The sequence below is a fragment of the Delphinus delphis genome, chromosome 20, assembly GCF_949987515.2.
Source record: "Delphinus delphis chromosome 20, mDelDel1.2, whole genome shotgun sequence".
NCBI classification, from domain to species: domain Eukaryota; kingdom Metazoa; phylum Chordata; class Mammalia; order Artiodactyla; family Delphinidae; genus Delphinus; species Delphinus delphis.
In genome coordinates this window covers 46,818,465-46,839,784 of record NC_082702.1, presented here as the reverse complement: position 1 = coordinate 46,839,784, position 21,320 = coordinate 46,818,465, and the positions used below count along the sequence as shown (strand labels likewise).

The 21,320-nt window shown below is 45.9% G+C and overlaps 2 protein-coding genes across 7 annotated transcripts in view; one reads left to right on the top strand and one right to left on the bottom strand.

The window, feature by feature from the left end:
* The window catches only part of ZNRF1 (zinc and ring finger 1), a 99,587-nt gene extending 88,754 nt beyond the window's left edge, over nt 1-10,833 (bottom strand). For both annotated transcript variants that reach the window (XM_060000438.1, XM_060000439.1), the window contains exon 1: nt 9,774-10,833. In XM_060000438.1, coding sequence (XP_059856421.1) covers nt 9,774-10,197 — 424 coding nt within the window. In that variant the 5' untranslated portion in view covers nt 10,198-10,833. The remainder of the gene's footprint in view (nt 1-9,773) is intronic.
* An 8,358-nt stretch (nt 10,834-19,191) lies between these two features.
* Nucleotides 19,192-21,320, top strand: part of WDR59 (WD repeat domain 59) — a 108,407-nt gene continuing 106,278 nt past the window's right edge. For all 5 annotated transcript variants that reach the window (XM_060000882.1, XM_060000881.1, XM_060000880.1 and 2 more), the window contains exon 1: nt 19,192-19,338. In XM_060000882.1, coding sequence (XP_059856865.1) covers nt 19,285-19,338 — 54 coding nt within the window. In that variant the 5' untranslated portion in view covers nt 19,192-19,284. The remainder of the gene's footprint in view (nt 19,339-21,320) is intronic.

The window sequence follows — 21,320 nt, the reverse complement described above, 5'->3', positions numbered from 1 at the left end:
TATGCCATCAATTAAAAATGTTGAGCCTCCACTATATAACCTAAGGGAAATTTGTCCTCTCAGAACAGAGGTTCCTACTGCTTTTTTCTTGTTTGAAGAAGTTGGTTAAAGTCATCTCTGCAGGATGTATCTATAATCCTAGAGACCTGGATACCTTCAAGGCCCAGAATTCCCCCTCCCAGTTCCATGCTTCTGCCCTTTTCTCTTAGTTATTGCTGGCTCTTAGGCATCAAACGCTGGCTTCCTGTTCCCCTTTATTGAGCTCTGGAGACTTGGAACTGGTAAGAGGCTTTGAAGAAAAGTACAAAGCCAGGAAAACACAGAATGGACACAACTATGACTTTCCAAAGGAAAGCAAATCTCAACAGTTGTAATAACATTTTAGACTTTCCTCTGTCTGTAGCTTACGTAAGACGTGGCTCAGACATGAGGACCTAAGAAGTACTTAAGTCACTGAAGTTGGAAACAGTGAAAACTCAGTTTCCGGCGGGCAGAGAGGCTGACGACAGGCTTTTTTTTTTTTAATTTTATTTTTGGCTGCATTGGGTCTTCATTGCTGCGTGCGGGCTCTCTCTAGTTGCGGTGAGCGGGGGCTACTTTTCGTTGCAGTGTGTAGCCTTCTCACCGCAGTGGATTCTCTTGTTGCAGAGCACGGGCTCCAGGCGGGCGGGCTTCAGTAGTTGTGGCACGCAGGCTCAGGAGCTGTGGCTCACGGGGTTAGTTGCTCTGCAGCATGTGGGATCTTCCCAGGCCAGGGCTCGAACCTGTGTTCCCCCTGCGTTGGCAGGCAGATAGATTCTTAACCACTGAGCCACCAGGGAAACCCAGGGGACAGGCATTTTGGATGTTGGTATTATAATCCTGGCTTGTTCTAAACTCTAAGTATCTCCAGCATGCCCTTTTCACCATCCTATAAAGACACTGGGTGAACTGTTCACTTTGGGAAACATTCTAAGTGCTTTATTAGACCTAAATTTTTCAGAGCACAGACTCTGTAGAATCCTCTCTATGTGAGGTAGTCCCACAGTCAGTGCCAAGCACCATGCCACCATTTCACAATATGGAAAAAGGAGGCACACTCGTGGCTCTTATATTCTCATCGTTAGGCCTGCAGCCATCCCTTAATCCAGAAATATGATGTTGTTCTTGTAAATGGCCTTGGGCCCTCTGACCCAGGGCCTCCATTTCATGATCCTTTTACACTACAATAGTGTTTTAATGAACTGACTTTGAATGCTGAAACTCCAGTCTCGTTGGTCATGCTACTGGGACAGTTCACTGAGCACAGCCCTCCCTATTCTATTCTGCTGTCCTGCACTTTGAATTCAGGGCTTGCTGTCAGCACGGAAAGCACCAGAGTTCTGATATGGCAGCCTTTGGTTATGTTCAACCGAGGGATTTATCTTCCACAACCTACTCAAAACCCTCCTCCAAAAGCTACCAAAAATTCCCCTGGTGAGAAATGCTATTATGAGAAGGAGCGGCTGCTTTCTGACTCCACTGTTTCATTAAAAAGATTTTTTTTTTTCAAACAAATGTTCAGTAGAAGAATCCAAAGGTTTCCCAAAGTCACAGCAAAAACAGAACAGCTCATAATACTATTTCTCAAAGGTCTGTCACTTCATAGGAGATTCCTATACCTCAAAATGCTGGAGATGCTTAGATTCACTATCCTTTTACATTGCATTTGGCCTCTGGGCTGAGAGGAGGTAGGAAATGGATGCATTAAACTCAGCCAACAAGACTGGGCTCATCAGATATTAAGATGGAAGGCAGCTAACTTGCAAGCCAGCCCTGGGCATAGGCCTTGGACTTACCAGAGTTCGCCAGGGCTGGCTGCAATAGTTTTGAATGTTTTAGCCATTTCTGACCAGGATTGAGGAAATCTAATAATACGTGTCATACTTCGTAATGCTTATCACAGTAGTGGGCAGTGTTACCACAAAGTTTCTTTGAAAAGCTGACTTAGGTGGTGCTGTGCCTCTGGGGGCATTAAAAGTGTGTATGGGGGCTTCCCTGGTGGCGCTAGTGGTTGGGAGTCTGCCTGCCGGTGCAGGGGACGGGAGTTCGTGACCCGGTCCGGGAAGATCCCACATGCTGCGGAGCGGCTGGGCCCGTGAGCCATGGCCACTGGGCCTGCGCGTCCGGAGCTTGTGCTCCACAGCGGGAGAGGCCACAACAGTGAGAGGCCCGCGTACCGCAAAAAAAAAATGTGCGTATGATTTAAAGAGAATAGACCAATATTACAGAAAGCTCACTTGTATTTATGGTAGACCAAGTACTTCATTGGTTTAGGCTGGAATCCCAAGGGCTCCCTCAAATCCCTGTAGGATTCCTGGAGTACTTAAGCAGGCATCAAGATAAAAGAGTCTTAATATTTCTTAGTTTTTCTCTAAGGAAAAGCACCTTCTCAGTGCGGGCCGGGGTGGGGGGGGGCGTGGTATTTGAGAGGGAAACGAAAAGATCTCCAGAGACTGGAGAAATATGGGCAAAATGACCAAGCTGGCCGGAGTCTTGGAGTCTCAGTCCTGCATTCTCCTCCTACCTCTGTCTCAGATCATCTGGATTGAATCTAGATTTAAGTTTCTCCCACACATAATAAATCAACTTTGACCTTAAAAGATACTGTACAGTACAGAGGTGGCTAATTTCAGAACAACTCCTTTTGAAGCATGGCTTATTCAATTACCCTTTGTAGAGGGCTGAAAGTACTACCAACCAGCAAGCTGGAGCCACGCTATGCAGAGTCTAATTCATCAAGACCAAAAGGACCACAGATGCCGAAATGTAACAAGGGGTTTCTCCAAAGATTATCCTTCAGAGAGTAAGGTATCACCTTACAGCCAAAGTCTGCATAAAGTCTTTCAGCATGGAACATTTCCCTACATTCTGTACTTTGGGCAAAAAAATACTCAACTATAACACAGATTTAATAATTATTCCAGGGGGGGAATGACATTTCAGTCACTACTGCTGCCTATCATAAACAAGGCTTTAAAAATTACTTAAAACAGCACTAAAGTGTCAATGTCGTGGAGCTCAGAGACAAACACAAGACCAAGGAGGAAAACTCTTACATTTCCTTATGTACATTTCGGCCTGGGATAAATTTTAGAGAGATGGGTTTAAAAGGCGGTGGATCAGGCTTCTAGAAAACAGTGTTCAGTGACCAGAAAGAAAAGTGGCTCTAGGGATGACAAAGATACTGAAGTCAAAGATAATGAAAAAACAGTTTTTCTTTTGATATTTTCATTGAGAAGATAAGAGGACCATTTATATTGGCACATATGAGGAATTTCTTCTTACCAGGCACTTGACTGGAACCACAAAGAAAAGATCACCTGCCCCAGCCCAGATAGAGGATTTAGTTAACAAGGAATAATGTGAGTGAAGAGTAGAGAGGAGATCATCCGTGTAGCAGCCTCATGGACAAGCGCCTGAATTTGTTTATTCAACAGAGGAACTGATGAAGAAGGTAAGATCTTCCACAAGCTGCAATATTCAGACTTTCTCTTAAAGGAGTAGGGAAGCAAAAATTCTTAGAAAGAACAAAGTAATGCCAATCACCTTCATAATAAATATACATTCCCAGCACCTAGCACAGGTCTGGGTATACTGGAAGCACTCAATCTCAGTTGAATAAATGAATATCTTAGCTCAACAGATCTCCACACACACACACAAAGTCTCATACTTTCAGTCAGCTAAAAAAAAAAGGGTATTTTGTCCACTTTAAAGTCTGGATTCATCCTGAGATCTTGTACTTGTCTAGCTGGGGATATAAGAAAGAGGATGTAACTCAGGAAGCCCTTCTGTAGCACAAGGATAGGGGACACTGCCACAACTACCTTCTGTTCGGAGCAACTCGGGACCAAGGCAGATTGGCTCAGGCCTATCTGTAGGAGAAAAATGCTTAGTACCATGTAAAAGAAAACAGCCAAAGAATGAACAATGCTCTTGCTGGGTGGATCTACCCTCTGGGAGCAATAGAAAAGAAGATTTGTATGTATTCTGCCTGGGAAATATCTGACTAGTTTAGTGATACTGAAAGTGATGCTAATGAATGCATGAGAAAAGAATTCAGAGTTCTTTCTCTCTGTTTCTGGAGAGAAGAGTTAAATCCATGGTAGGGGTGCACTTCAGATATAGACGGTATTCTGACTACATTTGTAGAATCATTTGTTACAAATTCAGATTCTCCTGAACTCTGGGAGCGGGGTCCTGTCCCCTGCATTGTTCATGAGACCCTAGAGAAGACTGGACAGAGTCAAGCTTGAAAACCCTTTGAACCATTCACAGAGATCAGGAGAGCTCTTGTCTCCATCTGCCTCCTTCTCCTTACAGATCCGGGAGTGCACCATAAATTCTTGCCATGCCTCCTTTTTACGGGGCACAGCGAATTCCTCCTTCCTCTCTACTCCCAACAGAGGAAGGCTGTACTCTCAATTCCAACAACTCGAGGGAGATCTCAAGGTAAGCAGTCTCATCAGCCTACAGAGTACCCCAGCTGCGGCTTTCAGATTAAACCTGGTTCTTTATTTGCTTCGCACTTGAGGGTTGGTCTTCAGGTTACGCACCCCTCATCCATTTAGCCTATCCAAATCAGGAACCCAACTGTTGGTTTCAAGGATAAACCTGTGTTCTTATAAGGAAATAAGATTCAGAGGTGAAAACGGCCAGGCCTGTAAGAAGTCCATTCTCATACTCAAGCCTACACCCACCATAATCACCAGGAACCATCTGACGGAGACAAGGCCATGGCAAAGCTTGGAAAAGAAACAAATGGAAATGTGTACACATCCATCATTCTAAAAGATGGGGAACAGCATTTAGGTTTTGGACTCACTTCAAGATTTTGGTACCTCAGCCTCAGTGACCCAGTCATTAAAAACACCCCCTACTTAAGGGTTAGTAAGAGCAAAACCAAGAGCTTAAGTTACCACCACTTCCCTATAACTTTTTTCCAATTTTGAAACTGTCAAAATTGAAGTTTAGTTTTAAAATTGGGTTTGCTAAAATGTAGGTGCCCAATAAGCTTGGGTTGAATGTCACATCTGTCAAATACAAAGCATGTTCCTTTCCCCAAAAGGAACTGGAGTTGCATTTCTGGTAAAGAGTGGCTTGGCTCAGAGAGTATTCCTCATGATCTAGTTGGGGTGTGTCTTTGTTTAATGGCAAAATGTACACATCCCATAAAACACACACTTTAAGAGTGAAACCACTGTTTCTTGCAACACCTTTCAAACTCCAGTGAGGGAGAATTAACTGTGACCTTCAAGAAACGATCTTCTCCTCAAGGGAACTGTTTTTTTCTTTTATAGAAAATAAGCCCTCATGGTAATAGCTAAAAAACTGTGCTTTTTAAAAAGTCTTCCAAGAAAACCCAGTCTTCATTAAGAATAAAACTTCTGCAGGGCACGGACCCATCATGCTCTCTGGAGGCCACAGAATGCTTTTCCTTTTCCAGAAACGATGGAGAGAACCATTACATCTAGCACACCTATAGTGAGGCACAAAGAGGCTTTCTGATCCACTCCGATGGAATTGGCAACTCTCCCTAATTATTTAAGAACAGAGAAAATTAAATCACTTGAGAACCCTAGAGTGGCAGCAAAGTAGAACCCATGAGATATCCTGCTGGCACGTTCAAAGACTTACCAAAAAGTCACCATCTATCAGCCCCTGTTGATGGCTTGGTAACAACAGAGAACAGTTTCGTTTTCTGCACACGCACGTGTATACACGCATCTGACTAAGAAGTTGGAGGGAGACCTCAATGACCAGCCATTTTATATTAGGGCCCAGGAAACAGGCAACCTCTTCCTTCCAACACGGTGGAGCCTCTATATTTTTTCCCCCACATCTAGAAATCTGTATTCTGAGATACACAGGACTACAAATGGATGACCAGACCTCCAGAATACCACCCAACCATTAGGAGTTAAACACCTTATAGCAAAACGCATTTTATGTGGAAAAGAAGGGACTCTACTCGGATTCTATAAAGCAGCTCTTCTCAAGTGGCATTCTTATTATGGACGGCCCCCACAATACAGGTCAGATTTCAGTAGAGAACACTAGCTTCCATTTCGGGGAAAGAGTTCACACGATCCTAAATCTCTCTGTCCAGCAACTTCTGAAGAGATGAAAGAAGGCAGAGAACTCTAGAAGTGTCCCTGTAAGAACACCACTTCCCATTTCTATGTTATTTGGCTTTTGTAAACACCATCTCATGAGACCACGACAGCGACCCGGCAAGGTAAGCAGAACAGGTATTATCTCCATCTTACAGGTGGAGAAATGGTGACTCTGAGGCTAAATGACTCACTTGCACAAGGTCACAAGACAGGCAGTTAACTAGCAGCCTAACCGCAGGAGGAGCCTAGCCCTCTGACACACAAGCAGTGCAATTTCCACGACGCTATCCAGCTTCCTCATGTTTTAGGTTGAGAGGCAGTAGAGGGTAATGGCTAAGAGACCAGGTGGATTCTGATGCTGGCAGAGCTGCATTTCAATCCCAACTCTGCCACCTATTAGCTATCTGGCCTTGTGTAGGTTCCTTAACCTCCCTTTACACCTCAGTTTCTTCACCTGTAAAATGGGAATTAAAACGTTTTACCTCCTAGAGTTATAGTGATGATTAAATGAGCCGATGAACATACGGCACTCTAATTCATTCACTCAACAAATATTTGTGCCTGGTACATGGAGTGCAGGAGTTACAACAGTGGTCAAGAGGCACAGTCTTCCTCTCATGGAGCTTAAAATTTAGTCAACTTAAAACAGAAAGAGTAAATGGATAAATACAATGTGTTAAGTGCTATTAAGGTAACAGGCGAGTGACTGGAGAGACTGACAGGAGGGAGCCAATTTTTAAGAGTGGTCTCTAAGGAGAAATTTAAGTTGAGCCCTAAGGGATCATAAAAGGCTATCCCTGGGCGGAATGGAAGGAAAAGCATTCCAGGCAAAGGAAATAGGGCGTGCAAGGGTCACAGCCCAGAGAAGGCAAATGTGACCGTGTGTATCCTCGCAGCATTTGGGCAGCAACTTTTACAGGCTGGCTGTATTTGTATTTTAAAAATAACAAAGACAAGGCTCAAGAGAGGTGAGGTGTCTCGTCCAAGGTCACAGCTTCTCCAAGGAGGAGCTGAGACCCCAGTATTCTACCTCTTGACATAACATCAGCTCGCGCCTTTTGAGGAAGCCTCTAGCTCACTGAACTCCCCCACTTATTTCACTGACAGCTGTTTTCTGCGCCTATGAAGAGTTCCAAAAGCACCTTGAGAACACAAGCAACAACATCACATCAACTTCCAGGCATCTAGTCAACTGTGCACTGAAATCCTCACTCTTCTACTCTTAAGACACAAGAGTGAAAACTGCTGGGACCTTCCCCAAGGCTCCAAAATTTCTCTTCTTACAGCAACAAACAAGAGAGGAAGGGGATGTCCTGGAAGGAAGAGCCTGTGGCCTGTTGCAGAAGGTGAGATAGAACCACCATTGCAGAAGAGCGGAAATATCAAAGTTCCTCTCAAATGAGCTGCACAGGAAAAACTAATTACTTTATTTGAATAAAACAACAAATCCCTAAGGAGGTGGTTCTCAATCAGGCGATACCCCGCCCCCACCAAGAGCACTTTGAAATCTGTGGGAGTATTGAGTGGACAGGGCCAGGTATGTTCAATGTCCTGCAAAAGGACAGGATGGTCCTATAACAACTATATTACCCAAAATATTAACAGCGCCCCCCATTTTAATATTAATCCCTCAAGGGATTAATATGCTCCAACTTTTCCTATAGTCCCTGGTTCACTGGCTCTTCCTAACCTCACTACAACTAGATTTAAAAAACTTGAGGTTTTATAGCTGAGGAGTCTGTTTTGGAATCCAGTTTTAAGCTCATAGCTCCAGCATGGGACTTGGTAGTGGAATAAGGAAAAAGACGTTTCTAGTAAGAGACAGACAAGAAATTTCAGCAAGGGAACTCCTTCTCCAGAGAAACCTCTATAAGATTACATTTTTGCAACACAAAATTTCTACTTGTGCTTTTTGAGAACCTCCTTACAGTACTCTTCAGCTTAAAATCAGACACTAATGACAGTTCTTTTAAAAACTTAACTACAATCATCTCAAAAATACACCTGACTCCTTCTGGACCAAATTTTATAGGAAGTATTATTAAGTTCAAGATGTCTAAGGGAGGGAGATGCAAGAGGGAAGAGATATGGGGACATATGTATATGTATAACTGATTCACTTTGTTATAGAGCAGAAACTGACACACCATTGTAAAGCAATTATACTCTAATAAAGATGTTTAAAAAAAAAAGATGTCTAAAGCTGATCAAATGTCCAGAAGTACCAAAGGTAGTCATGCCTTGCATCTCATTCAGGGCAGAGTTGGATGCATGCAGGTCAGAGAAGCTCCAATGATAGCTAGAGGTCTGTTCAGGGATTAAAATTCCATCGTAGCAAAAAAAAAAAAAAAAAAAAAATTTCCATCCTAGCAATTGAAAGCCACTTTCAAATGTTACCCTAAATTAGTCACTAATTCTCCCTAAAAATGATTTCACAATTATTTTAAAGAACTGAAAAAAAGATTAAGACCATTTACAGAAATAGAGATACAAAAAGTCTACCCTATTTCACAATAGCTAGAACAGTGATCCAACAAATAAATCCTCCATAAAGCAATCTTTCTTCTACACAATATCTAAATTTTCTGAAGTCTCCCAAAGGAGTATGAATATGTTAACTTCTTCACTGCAACTTCCCAATTAGCAAATAGCGGCCCCACACCCCTTCTGACCAATTTTCTAGAAGCCTAACCTGGCTTCTCAGGTTAGCTAAGCAGACAGACCTGTTTTCCTCCAGAAGCACCGAGCAGTGCCTTTTCTGCCCTGCCTGTTACAGCCTGGGAAATCCTCCTCCAGCTTTTCGCTGACCTGTCACCAGAAGTTCACAAAATGAATTCATCCAGGTTCTTTGAATCCTCCTTTCCCCCTGACATGTGCCAACAGTCAGGCAATAAAATGCCACCTCTTGGTTAAAAAAAGATGCAGAATACCCAGAAGACCAAGCACTTAGCATGGAGGGGGAGAAAAAAGATGGAGGGATGCAAGAGTCATTGAGCCAAGGCTACTGCATGCAGCACGGGTAACCAGGGCCCTGGTCCTGCAAAGCCTCCCAGGGAGGCTCCCGGCTGGGCCCTCCATCCAGCAGGCCACACCTGTCTATGACAGCAGCCGCTCCACTTTAAACAATCCAAACAGATTTCCAGCAGGGTGGCAAACCTGGGCACCCGTCTCTCCCAGCAAGAGCAAGAGCCCTAATCCAAACACCACTTGGCCCCAATTTTTTCACACCCTTTGTTTAGGAGACACCGCTTGGTCAAATTGGATCCTTCTCTCTCTGTTACCAGTGAGGCAAGCACAATGCAGCAGTTGCAGAAAGCAAGCTTCGAGGCCGACTTGCGATAAGCCAGACAAGACCTGAGGATGGGGATGCCAGTGAATGAGACTTCAATAGGCATCCATAAGTGAACCAACACCTGAAGCCCTAATACGCCCGGCTCCGCAGCCTCTCAGAAAGCCTCTTTTCTAGAGGGTGGGTATCCCATTCATCCCTTGGCTTCTGAAACCAAGGGGAAGGCAGACAGATCCAGGTTGCGCACTCCACCTCCAAATCTTCGCACACGCACGAAGGTGTGGGGCGCCCCGGCGCGCCCTCGCTTGCACTCCACCCTCTGAGGCCTCCACCAACCGCGGACTCACCACTGTGCGAGCTGAACCACCTGGGTGCGATGTGCAGAGGTAGAGCATCCGCCAGCGAGGCTCGGGAGCCCAGGTACAGCATCCCGTCTCTATGGTGACCGCCGCCCGTCTCCTGGTAACCATTGCCGTGGGCATAGGTGGAGTCGGACGCCGACCCTCCGCCGCCGGGCGCCCTCTCGGAGTCGCCGGTCCCCCGGGAGGCGGGGGTGTAGAGGCCAAAGGGCACCCCCCCGGCCGTGCTGGGGTCCATGCCCATGCCCGCCACCGAACTGACCGAGCGGCTGCGCAGCCCCATGGCCCCGCCGCCCGCCCGGTAGTGCCCAAAGTGGGGCGCCCCTCCCGGCGGGGGCACGGCGCTGTCATCGGTGGAGACCCCCGGGAAAGGGCCCCGGGAGCGGGCCGCCGTGCTCTGCTTGCCCCCCATGCTCGCCCGGGCCCCGTGGGGCGGGAACCTGGAGGCCGAGACCCTCCCCCACTTCTCAGCAGCGGGGGGAGGGTTGGGCGAGCATAAAGGGGGAGGGAGTCAAAAAAGGAGACCGGGAAAGAAAAAAGGAAAAAAAAGAAAAAAAGAAAAGAAAACCCGCGGGCGGAAGAGGCAGGCGAGCGGGGATCCCAAACTAAGAATTTAAAACGATCCAAGCCAAACGCATGTTTCCCCTCAAGGTCCAAAGAGGCGCAGTCCGGCGCGGGCTCGGCGCGCCACAGGCCGCCCCCGGGCCCCCGAAAGCCGGGGGAGCTGCAAGGAAGGAGGGAGGGAGGCGGCGGGCGAGCGGGCGGGCGGGCGCAGGGAGGCGCCCAAGGAGGCGGCCCGCCCGACAGCAGGAGGCGGAGGAGGGCTGGGGGCGCCGGGCGCGTCCCCCGCCTCAGGACGCCGCGGCCATGGACGGCGACCCGGACCCCTCCAGGCCTCGGGCGGGCTGCGGCGCTGGGCAGCCAGGCGGAGCTCGGGAAGCCGCGGTCGCGTGGCGTAGCGCTCTTGCTCCAGCCGCAGCCGCCGCCGCCGCCTGCCCCGCCAGCCGCACCGCCCTGCTCGGTCCCGGGCTGCGCTCGCCGGCGCTCCTCGCCGCCGTGGAGACAATGGAGAGAAGCAGAGCGCAGGCGCCGCCCGCGCCCCCTCCCCCTCCCCCTCCCCCCCTCCCCCCCCTCCCCCCCCGCCGGGTTAACCCCTTCGCGGCCCCTGCAGCGCCGGGCTCTGACGCCCGAGAGGTCCCACCCACCCACCCAGCCCGCCTGGAAACTGAGTGGCCTGAGACATGGGGCGTCAGGAACAGAAGCAAGGCGTCTTTCCAAAAAAGCCCTCTTTTAGCCCCTGAAAGTAGCTGATGATTCAGAGGGGAACTACCTATGGGGGGAGGGGCGACCATGGTTCGAGGTGTGGGAAGGAAACGCAGGGAAGAATAAAAATTACTCTAGGCGCCTACCTGGCTTTGAGGGTCACTGGTCAAGCTCCCCTCCCGGCACAAATTTGCCCCCACAGCGCCCTCTGGTGGACGTGCTGTCAGTTCTATCGGAGTTCCCCATCCTAGAACCCCTAAAGTCAGGAAGCTTAGCATTTGGGGGATTTTTAGTTTTTCGGGGGTACTTTTCACTGGGGCACTTGTGACTCCAGATTTTTCTGACAGTAGATCAGAACTTCCTATTTGGGGCTTAAGCAAATGGGTAGATTTCTTAGCTAAAATGTGATCCTGAAAATCATTAGGTGTACGATAAAAAGTGAAAAGATATAGACATGGAAATGGAATAATACAGCTAGAACTAGTGATTTTAGAAACTCCCTAGTCCAAGGCGGGACCCCTGTTTTGTTTACCATTTATCCTGGCACGCACCACAGGGCCTGCGACACAGTAGGTACTCAATAAATATTTGCTGACCAAGTCTGCACTTTGGAATATGTATCTCTCACATATTCACACTCACTGATTCATCGTTCGTTCATCCATTCATTGGTTCAACAACTATTTTTCAAGTGCTGGCTATGAGCATCACCCAGTCCCTGGCCTGACTTCCTTGCCCTAAATGTCCTCCAGATACTTCCAAATCAAGGAGCCAAAACAGGATGTAAAGAAATATTAAAACCAAAAAAAGAAAGGTTGATCTGTCACAGGTATTGATTGTCCCAGTGTGACCAGCTTGGAAAGAAACAGGAGGAAGGCTATGTGCAAGCATGGAGTGCTTTTGAGGGCAGGGGAGGCAGTGAGCAAAAAGCCCTGCTGAAGGAAGTTGAGATTTCTGTATGAGAAATGATGTAGCAAAAACAGAATGTTTTAATACCCAAGAAGTTATCTGTAAGTGCCTAAATGGGGAATTTGTATACACCTAAGATCCAAATACGTGATCTGAAGAAAAACAAGAAAGTTTAAATTTAACCCAATTTCCTCCCTGAAGAAAGAAGTGGGGTATTTCAGTACCATGCAGAAAAGAGGATACTAGATCCCTTGACAGATGTCTATTGGGGAGATAAATATATAATCAATAAGTATTGTAACCATCTAACTAGCGTTTGATTTTCCTATTCATTCAACACTTTTTTTTAATGTTGAACAAAATATGAATTTCTTTTTTTTTTTTTTTTTTTTTGCTGCGTGGCACAGCTTGTGTGATCTTAGTTCCCCAAACGGGGATCAAACCTGGGCTCCGGCAGTGAAAGCGCGGTGTCCTAACCATTGGACCACCAGGGAATTCCAAACATATGAATTTCTAGTAAGTGCCAGGCACTGCACTAATTCTAGGATACGATAGTGAGAAAGACATATAGAGTCTTGTTCTCATAGGGCTTCAGAAGAAACACTAACCTAAATGTCCATCAACCGATGAATGGATAAACCGAATGTGGTATATCCATATGATGGACTGTTATTCAGCCATAAAAAGAATAAAGTGCTGATACATGCTACAACATGAATGAACCTTGAAAACACTAAGTAAAAGGAGCCAATCACAAAAGATCTTATATTGTCTGATTCCACTTATATGAAATGTCTAGAATAGGCAAATCCATTGAGACAGAAAGAAAGCCTGGAGGGAGGCGAGAATGGAGAATGACTGCTACTGGGTTTCTTTTTGGAGTGGTGAAAATGTTCTGGCATTAGATAATGGGGATGGTTGTACAACCTTGTAAATATACCAAAAAAGAAAAAACAACCCACTGAATTGTACACTTAAAAGTGTGAATTTGATGGTGTATGAATTACAGTGCAGTAACATATATATATATATATATATATATATATGAAGTATCAAAGGAGGCAGTGACAGTACAGTGTGGTAAATAAGCCTAGAACAGGGACTTCCCTGGTGGTGCAGTGGTTAAGAATCCGCCTGCCAATGCAGGGGACATGGGTTCAATCCCTGGTCCGGGAAAAATCCCACATGCCACGGAGCAACTAAGCGCGTGTGCCACAACTACTGAGCCTGCGCTGTAGAGCCCACAAGCCACAACTACTGAAGCCCCTGTGCCTAGAGCCTGTGCTCCACAACAAGAGAAACCACTGCAATGAGAAGCCCGCGCACCGCAACGAACAGTAGCCCCCACTTGCCACAACTAGAGAAAGCCCGCGTGCAGCAACAAAGACCCAACACAGCCAAAAATGAATAAATAAAATTATTTAATAAAAAAAAAAGCCTAGAACAGTGCCTGGCAAGTACGTGACACTCAATAAATGTTTGTGAAATGAATGAATGAATGACTAAGTGCTATGAGAGTTCAAGACCATGGTGCTGATGGAAGGAGACAGGCACAGACACAGTAATTCTAAGCCAAGACCTAAAAGATGAGTTGGAGATTAGCCAGGGAAAGCAGGGTGGAGGTGGGGCATTAGCTGTGTTTCAGGAAGAGAAGAATGTTCCAAGCAAAGGGAACAGCACGTTCAAAGGAACTGAAAGACGAAAGGCGCAGTAGAGCTGCAAAGAGAGGAAGTGGTCCTCAGAAGCTGACAAGAGGGTCCAGGGAGCCATGGGAAGGAGCATGGACCGTATCCTGAGGGGATGGGGAGCTGTGGAAAGATTTATCAACATCATTATCATTAAAAATAATAATTAATAAGGCTAATGATTAATGAAGATTCCAACTTGGAAAATTAAGAAACTTATCCTCTCCCCAAATAAAGATCTATATTTTTCTTTGCTTACATATTCATAAAGATACTGGATGGAAACATGAAACAACATAGTATAGTCCCTTGGGGGGGTGGGCAGTAGGAACTGGAGAGCTGGGTGAGAGGATAGATGGGAAATGTTTCATTTCATTATATACCTTTTTGTATTTTAGTGTTTCAGCCATGTAAATTTAAATAGAGAGAGAGAGAAAGAGATAGAGGTATATAGAAAGCGTATACCGCATGCTTTAAGACTTCATCTTCCAATGCAGGGGGTGTGGGTTTGATCCCTGGTCGGGAAGCTAAGATCCCACATGCCTTGCGGTCAAAAAAACAAAACATAAAACAGAAGCAATATTGTAACAAATTCAATAAAGACTTTAAAAATGGTCCACATCAAAAAAAAATCTTAAAAAAAAGGATATACCACATGGACACTGAAAAGTCATACAGCTGGAAGGAGCAAAGCTGGACTTCTAAGCTTTACAGTGAACATGCCCATCAAGGAATCTTTGCATGACAATTTCATTTTCTCTCTATGCTTTCCAACGGGGTGAAAAAGATTAGATCTGCTTAACAGCTCTATTTCTTTTTGTATATTAATAATTTGCCTTTAAGTTGTATATTCCAATCTACTATCATAAGCTAGTCTCTCTCACATCTGGCACCATGTAAGTCCCCCAGACTTACATTTTTCAAGGTGATGTTCAAAACCGGGGTTTTGCACCATTGTTATGCACTGACATTGCAAAGGCAAATGGCTTTGGCAATGCTGATTTGTTTTTAAATTGAGGTATAGGGACTTCCCTGATGGTCCAGTGGTTAGGACTCTGTGCTTCCACCACAGGGGGCCCGGTGTTCTATCCCTGGTCAGGAAACGAGGATCCCGCATGCCATGCAGCATGGCCAAAATAAATAAATAAAGATATTTTAAAATTGAGGTATAGTTGATTTACAATATTATAGGTCAGGTGTATACCATAGTAATTTGCAATTTTTAAAGGTTATACTCCATTTATAGTTATTATAAAATATTGGCTACAGTCAATGCTGATTTTATCAGCTCTTTCTCCTGACTATTCTGGTAGGTGGGTTAGTGATTTATTAACCCTGTTTCACAGCTGAAGGAGAGCCACGAAGCAGTTCGCCCAGGGTAAGTGAGAGCATGAAGATAAAAAATAAAACAGAGATCCCAAGTCTAGCTGGGGCCGTTCTTGCATCTGATATCCTTGCATCAAGAGAGTCCAAAATGCGGACTTCCCTGGTGGTCCGGCAGTTAAAACTCTGACTTCCACTGCAGGGGGCACAGGTTTGATCCCTGGTTGGGGAACCAAGATCCCACATGCTGCGTGGTGTGGCCAAAAAGTAGAAAAAATAAATACATTAAAAAAAAAAAAAAGAGTATCCAGAATGACTTGCCACTCTCTCCAGACCTGTTAACTTTAAACCAAGAACCCACAGGAGAAACTTGGAACGAAATACGTACAGGGCTCTTGATGAAACAAACGATGAAATGAAACAAATCTGAGGCTTCAAGTCTCAGTGGATGCCTGTTGTTATGCCATGAGTCCCTCTTTCTAAGATGTAAAGGACAGAATCAAGCTACTGAATGATTGAACTTTCCCTGCTCTGTATCTTAATATTTTCATTTCAGGGGGAAATTTGTCATATGAATAACTGCACAAGGAGATAACAAGGGCATTGCCTGAGAAAGGCTGCCACTCGAGGTCCCACAGGCCACCTAAATTTAGTGTCATCACATTGCAGAGAGCAGGGGCTTCACCTTTGTAGATCAGGCTCTCAGCTGATCAGGCTCTCACAGCAACGAAGAGTAGCCCCCGCTCGCCGCAACTAGAGAAAGCCCGCGCGCAGCAACAAAGACCCAACACAGCCAAAAATAAATACATTTTTTTTTTTTTTTTTTTGTGGTACGCGGGCCTCTCACTGTTGTGGCCTCTCCTGTTGCGGAGCACAGGCTCCGGACGCGCAGGCTCAGCGGCCATGGCTCACGGGCCCAGCCGCTCCGCGGCATGTGGGATCTTCCCAGACCGGGGCACGAACCCATGTCCCCTGCATCGGCAGACGGACTGTCAACCACTGCGCCACCAGGGAAGCCCCAATAAAAAAAAAAAAAAAAAAAAAAAATGTAAGTCTGGGACTTGAAGTGTTCAGAAAATGGGGGAATTGGCTTGTTAGGGCCTACTCCTGGGAAATAGCCAGGGTGGGGATGGCATGGACGAGTATCTCCAAGTAAGAAACTTTCTCCCAGGTCTCTCATAGCTCTTTAGGTTTTTAATCGTTTTGCTTGAAAAGAGAAAACGTAAATAGAGAAAATCAGGGTAATGGTCAACCAAATGCATATAGCAAGGAGCCAGAGCATGTGGGCACATCCACAAATATTTGTTGATTGATGAAAAGAGGGAAATTACTGGTAGAGCTCAGGGCAGGGTTCCAAGATTCCCAGATGTAGAGAGACTGAGGGGTCAGCTAACTCCACATTCTACAGAAGAGGAAACAGGGGACCAGAAAGATAAAGGATCCTGCTCAGACTTGCAAGGCTAGCTGCTGATAAGAGCCAGCCAGAGCCCTGGATTTCTGGGTTGGCCACATACCCTTCCTTCCTGTGGCGTGGCTAGCAAGTGACCTTCTGAAAAGACATTGTTTGGTGATAAGGGCCCTGTGGCCTGGTCAGCAAGTTGAGGTCTGCTTGACAAGGGACACCTCAATGGTCTCCAGTCTCTTACTCAGGACATTCATATGCGGATCTCAGGGGAGCACACTAGTGAAGAAGCAAGCAGAGAGCTCTAGACTTAGCTCTGGAATCCTTACTCTTTCGTGGTGACAGCGTGGGTGGGAGATGGAAAGAAGGGCTGAGGAGGCAGTTAGAAAGGGGCTCATGGTCCCTCCCTCAAAAATTCTACCTTGCCTTTTTCACATTCAAGAAACAAGACACTGGGAGAACAGAGAAAACCAAGGATTTGAAACCCAAAGTACTTTCTGTACCTAATAACCATGACAAGCAGATTTTGAGAACTAGACAAAAATGAACTAAAGAGGTGGGAGTGGGGGAGGGTTGCAGAAATGCTCGGGCAGGGGCAGTCCTACTGGTTTTAGTGGGAAAGGAATTACTAAGCTGCATATAGACAGAGAGCTTTGAAATCTCTCTCTCTACCTCTATCTCTATGCAAAATAAAACTTCAAAGCCTAAGCAGGACCCTTCCTAAATAGCCCTTTTCAACTTTTCTAGCTCTACTTTTTGTTATATCGTGTCACCTACCCTAAGTTACAGTTGTACCTGACTATTTGCTAACCACTCATTCAGTGGATATTTATTGAGCACCTACTACATCCTAAGCAACAGGCAAATAAATAAGAATATGATGTGTTAAATGAATTGATTCATTTATTCCTATGTGATGGCATAAGCATACCTAGAAACTATTCTTTATCTTTCCCTCTCTGTGCCCTTGAACGTGGCTTGCAGTTTTTCCCCTTCCTGGCCCTCTGAGCTGAGGCCCTTCTCTCTAGAGCAGTCTTTGGCATTTTTGGTGGAGAATTGGGAAGAAACTGGAAGGCAGGAAGAAAAGCCAGTGCAGGAGTGTGGAGGCCAGGGCTGGAGGAAATTTTTAAGGGCTGTGTTGTGTGAGTATAATAACTGATAGGTGAATGAGAAAGAAAGCAAGGGATTTTACGGAGAACTATTGGTGATTCTGTATTTCTTTCTGGGTGTAAAGAACTACAAGTAAAGACCATGAATAGTTTTAGAAATTGCTTTTGGTTTCACAGAGAGCATCCTTTGGATGTAGACAGCACTGTGCGGGCATCATATATGCTTTTCGCATTTATTCATTGGACCAATATTCATGGAGTGCCATGTATGTGCGGTCGCCATGCAGGGCTGAACAAAACAGACCTGGTCCCTCTCCTCCTAAAACTTGAAAATATTCAATAAACAAATATTGAGTTACATCTTGTGATGTGTATTTTGAAGGAAAGAAAGAAGCACAGTGTCATGAGTGTTAACTGGGGAACTGCTTTATGTCTTTGGAACACATCATCCTGCTCTTCACACTTTTTGATGCTGAAGTACTTTTTCTGATAGTGGACTCTATCAAAAATCCTAATAATATACTGAAAAGCTCAAATGTCACGGTCTTCAGGATGCTATGTCATGTCTCCCATTTAAGCTGTTCTCTCCTGGCACGTTGCTTTTATAAAACACAATTCTGCCGAGTGTATACCTGTTGTACAGTGACCAACTGTCTCTGTTTGCCCACATTGAGCAGCTTCCTGGCATGAGTTGGTCACCCTAACCTGTTGACAAGTCTGTCTTCCCCATTATATCCAACACTCCAGGAGGGAAAGGAAGCCTTCTTATCTCTATTCATGCAACAACTTGCATGTAGAAATAGAGTTAATATTAACAACAATAATAATAGCTTACACTTGAGTGTTGACTATATTCCAGGCCCTATGCTTGCTTAACTCCTTGCAACAAGCAAACAAACTACTTCCTTCTATAGAGAAACTGAGGCTAAGCCAGTTAAGCCCAGGATTTGCTGAGAACTTAAAAAATATATATTTTATTTAAACATCAATGTGCATTCACATCAATAACACATTTTGTAAGTAAAAAATAACTATTTTCCAAAATAATGGTTTTGTGAGAAGAGTGGCAAATCCCTTTAATGTCTGGCTTAACAGAAACCCACTGGATTTTCACATCTGCTTCTACGTTCAATCTGTTACAAATATGTATCATGTAGCCTCTGGAAAACTCCATTGTACACTGGTGAAAGAAAATGAAAAAGGCAAATAACTTCTTTGTATGACTATGAAAATTGTTTTGCCTTCGGAGACCCCCTGGGTCCTTGGATACTTTGGCAAGCGCCGCTGTACTGTACAAAACAATTCACTCTTTCCAATGCCTTTGTGACAGGCCTCAGGGGAACAGGTAACCACTGGTTTGCACTAATGTCGGGCTTTGGTTATATACGGCCTGGGCCTTGCGAAGGACACCAGCGAGGAGACAGAGAGGTGCCTCCCCTCGTCCAAACCTTAACCTGCAAGCTCTTCGCGGATTGCCCACAAGTGGCTAGACCTTGGCCTACAACTCCCGGCAGAGCTCGCGGCAGGGGGCGTGTATTCACAGGCGCGAGGAGCGTGGGTGACTCTAGCCGAGTGACGAAGTAAGGGGGCGTGTCTGTTTTGGGGCAGGCGCAGTGCCGCAATTGGATAATCCGGGAAGAGGGGGCGGAGCCAGTGTTTGGGTCAGCCAATGGTTTGCAGTCAGACGGAAGGGGGGACGGGGCGTGGCTGGACTGGCTCGGGGCTGCGTGGGGCTCACCGAACCCGGGAACGCGGGTGTCGTGGGTGGGAACGCGTAGTCCTGGGACCGCCGAGTCTGGGCGCGGGAGATGGCGGCGCGATGGAGCAGCGAGAACGTGGTAGTGGAGTTCCGCGACTCCCAGGTGAGCTCGGGGCCTAATGGAGCCTTTTAAGCATGCGCCCTTCCTGGTTCCCCTCCCCCACGCTGCCGGGTCATTCTTGGGGGCGGCAGGGCGACCCCCAGTCCGGGCTGGAGAGATGGGCAAGGGAGTGACCCGGACCTGTCAGACCCAAGCGGGTGAGAGGATCCTTGATGACCGTTGCGGGTGTTTGGGGCTGGCATGGGCGGGGTTTCGGGGTTCCCCTCGTGGATACCGGGAGTGGAGTCTCCCTGAGGACATCGAACTGCAGAGATTGCGCGCTAGTGAGCGCTGAGGGGAGGCTTCCCATGACCACAGTGGTGAGCGAGGGGGTTTAGGTACCCTGCGCCTAGTGACTTTGGGCAAGTCGCAGAACTTATTTGAGCCTCAGATGCATGGACTTAACCCTGTCTCACAGGTCTTTGGAGTGGATTCGATAAAAAAAAAAACTGCATGCAAAGTGCCTGTTTCGCGCCTAAGCTTTTAAGTGGTTACTGATGCTAGGATAGTGGAAAATACCGTAGGTGAATAGGAGTATGCACTGCATGTATTGCCCGCGTTCGAATCCCGCCTCAGCTCTTAGCCTGTCATCACCCTCTGCGCATGTTTTCTCACCTGTAAGAGGTGCGAATCGTACCTACCTCATAGGGTTGCTGTGAGAATTTTGAGGTCATACATTTAGAATGTGTGGCACAGTGCTGAACACATAGTAAGCCCAAAGGAACGCTAGTATTTACTAGGAATTTTTACCATTTTTCTATTTCGTTCCTTCCATATGCCGGGCCTTGTGCTAAGTGATCTACATTTCCTTTTTCTAATTCATGAAAGAACCATGCAAGATAAGTGGATTTTTTTTTTTTTTTCCCCAACAGGGAAGCTGATCCCCATTTGGCTGATCCCAAGTGACTTGGCCAAGGCCTCCCATTATGTGGTCGCATTGGGATTTGAACACAGGCGTCTGGCCCCAGGGCCTTGTTGTGCTCATTACACTACTCTGCTTCATACTGTATGAGCCCGTCATACAGTCGTTTTACAATAAATATCATGCCCCCCTTTCCCCAGCACCTAGGACAGTGTGTTGGTGATTCTCTTCATGTATCGAACACATAATTTATTGAATACCTTCAGTGTGCCAGACTTTCATTCAGTCATTTTTTCAGTAAGGGTTTATTGAGCTTTTGACAGGTGCACACTGTACCAGGCACTGTGTTGGTGCGCAGGTGATTTATACTGAAGGGGAATCTGGATTTACGATAAGGGGGTGATGTGGTTTCTTCTTTCTAAAACCTATCCCTTCTTTTGCCGTAAAGATGCATGAGGGGAGAACTTCCCACCAATTTGCTCTATGGCTGCCCTTGATACATAGTGCCCATGGAAAGTTTGAGCAGCCGCATTTGGGTGAAAGGATCCTAAAGCACTTTGCACTGTCAGCATGGTGTCTCTGGGAGGAAGAAAGATGCCAGACTCCCAGGGGAAAAGAACCATATTCCTGTTACCCTTTTTGTTAATTGCTTTCACTGGGGACTAAGAAAAGAATCATGTGTCCTACCTCTGAGCTTGCTAATTTGGAAGCTACTAATCTGCAAACCCTTTAATTTTCACAGAAACCCAGGTAGTTTCACCCCTGCTTCTCTACACGGATGTAATTGAAAAGACCTGCAGAGAGGGTGTTGACACATATATTAGGATGCTATGAAGTCGTATCAAATAATTAAACCTAAACAGCAGTTGTCATAGTAAGAGAACAAACTAAATTGGGTAATTTAACTGCCTTGTGGGAGTTTCTGTTTTTCTTTCTGATTTTTCTATTCATTTGGAAGGGTGAGTCTTAGTGTGAATTAGTATGGTTTTGTAGTTGATTTTGGTGATCACTGGGAGGGGTAGGGACTCATTTTATTAACTATTTCATTAATGTAGAAAGAAAAAGTTAAAACTCTTCACACCGCCTTTCTGAAAAGGCAGAACAATAAACTTTTCCAAACAGC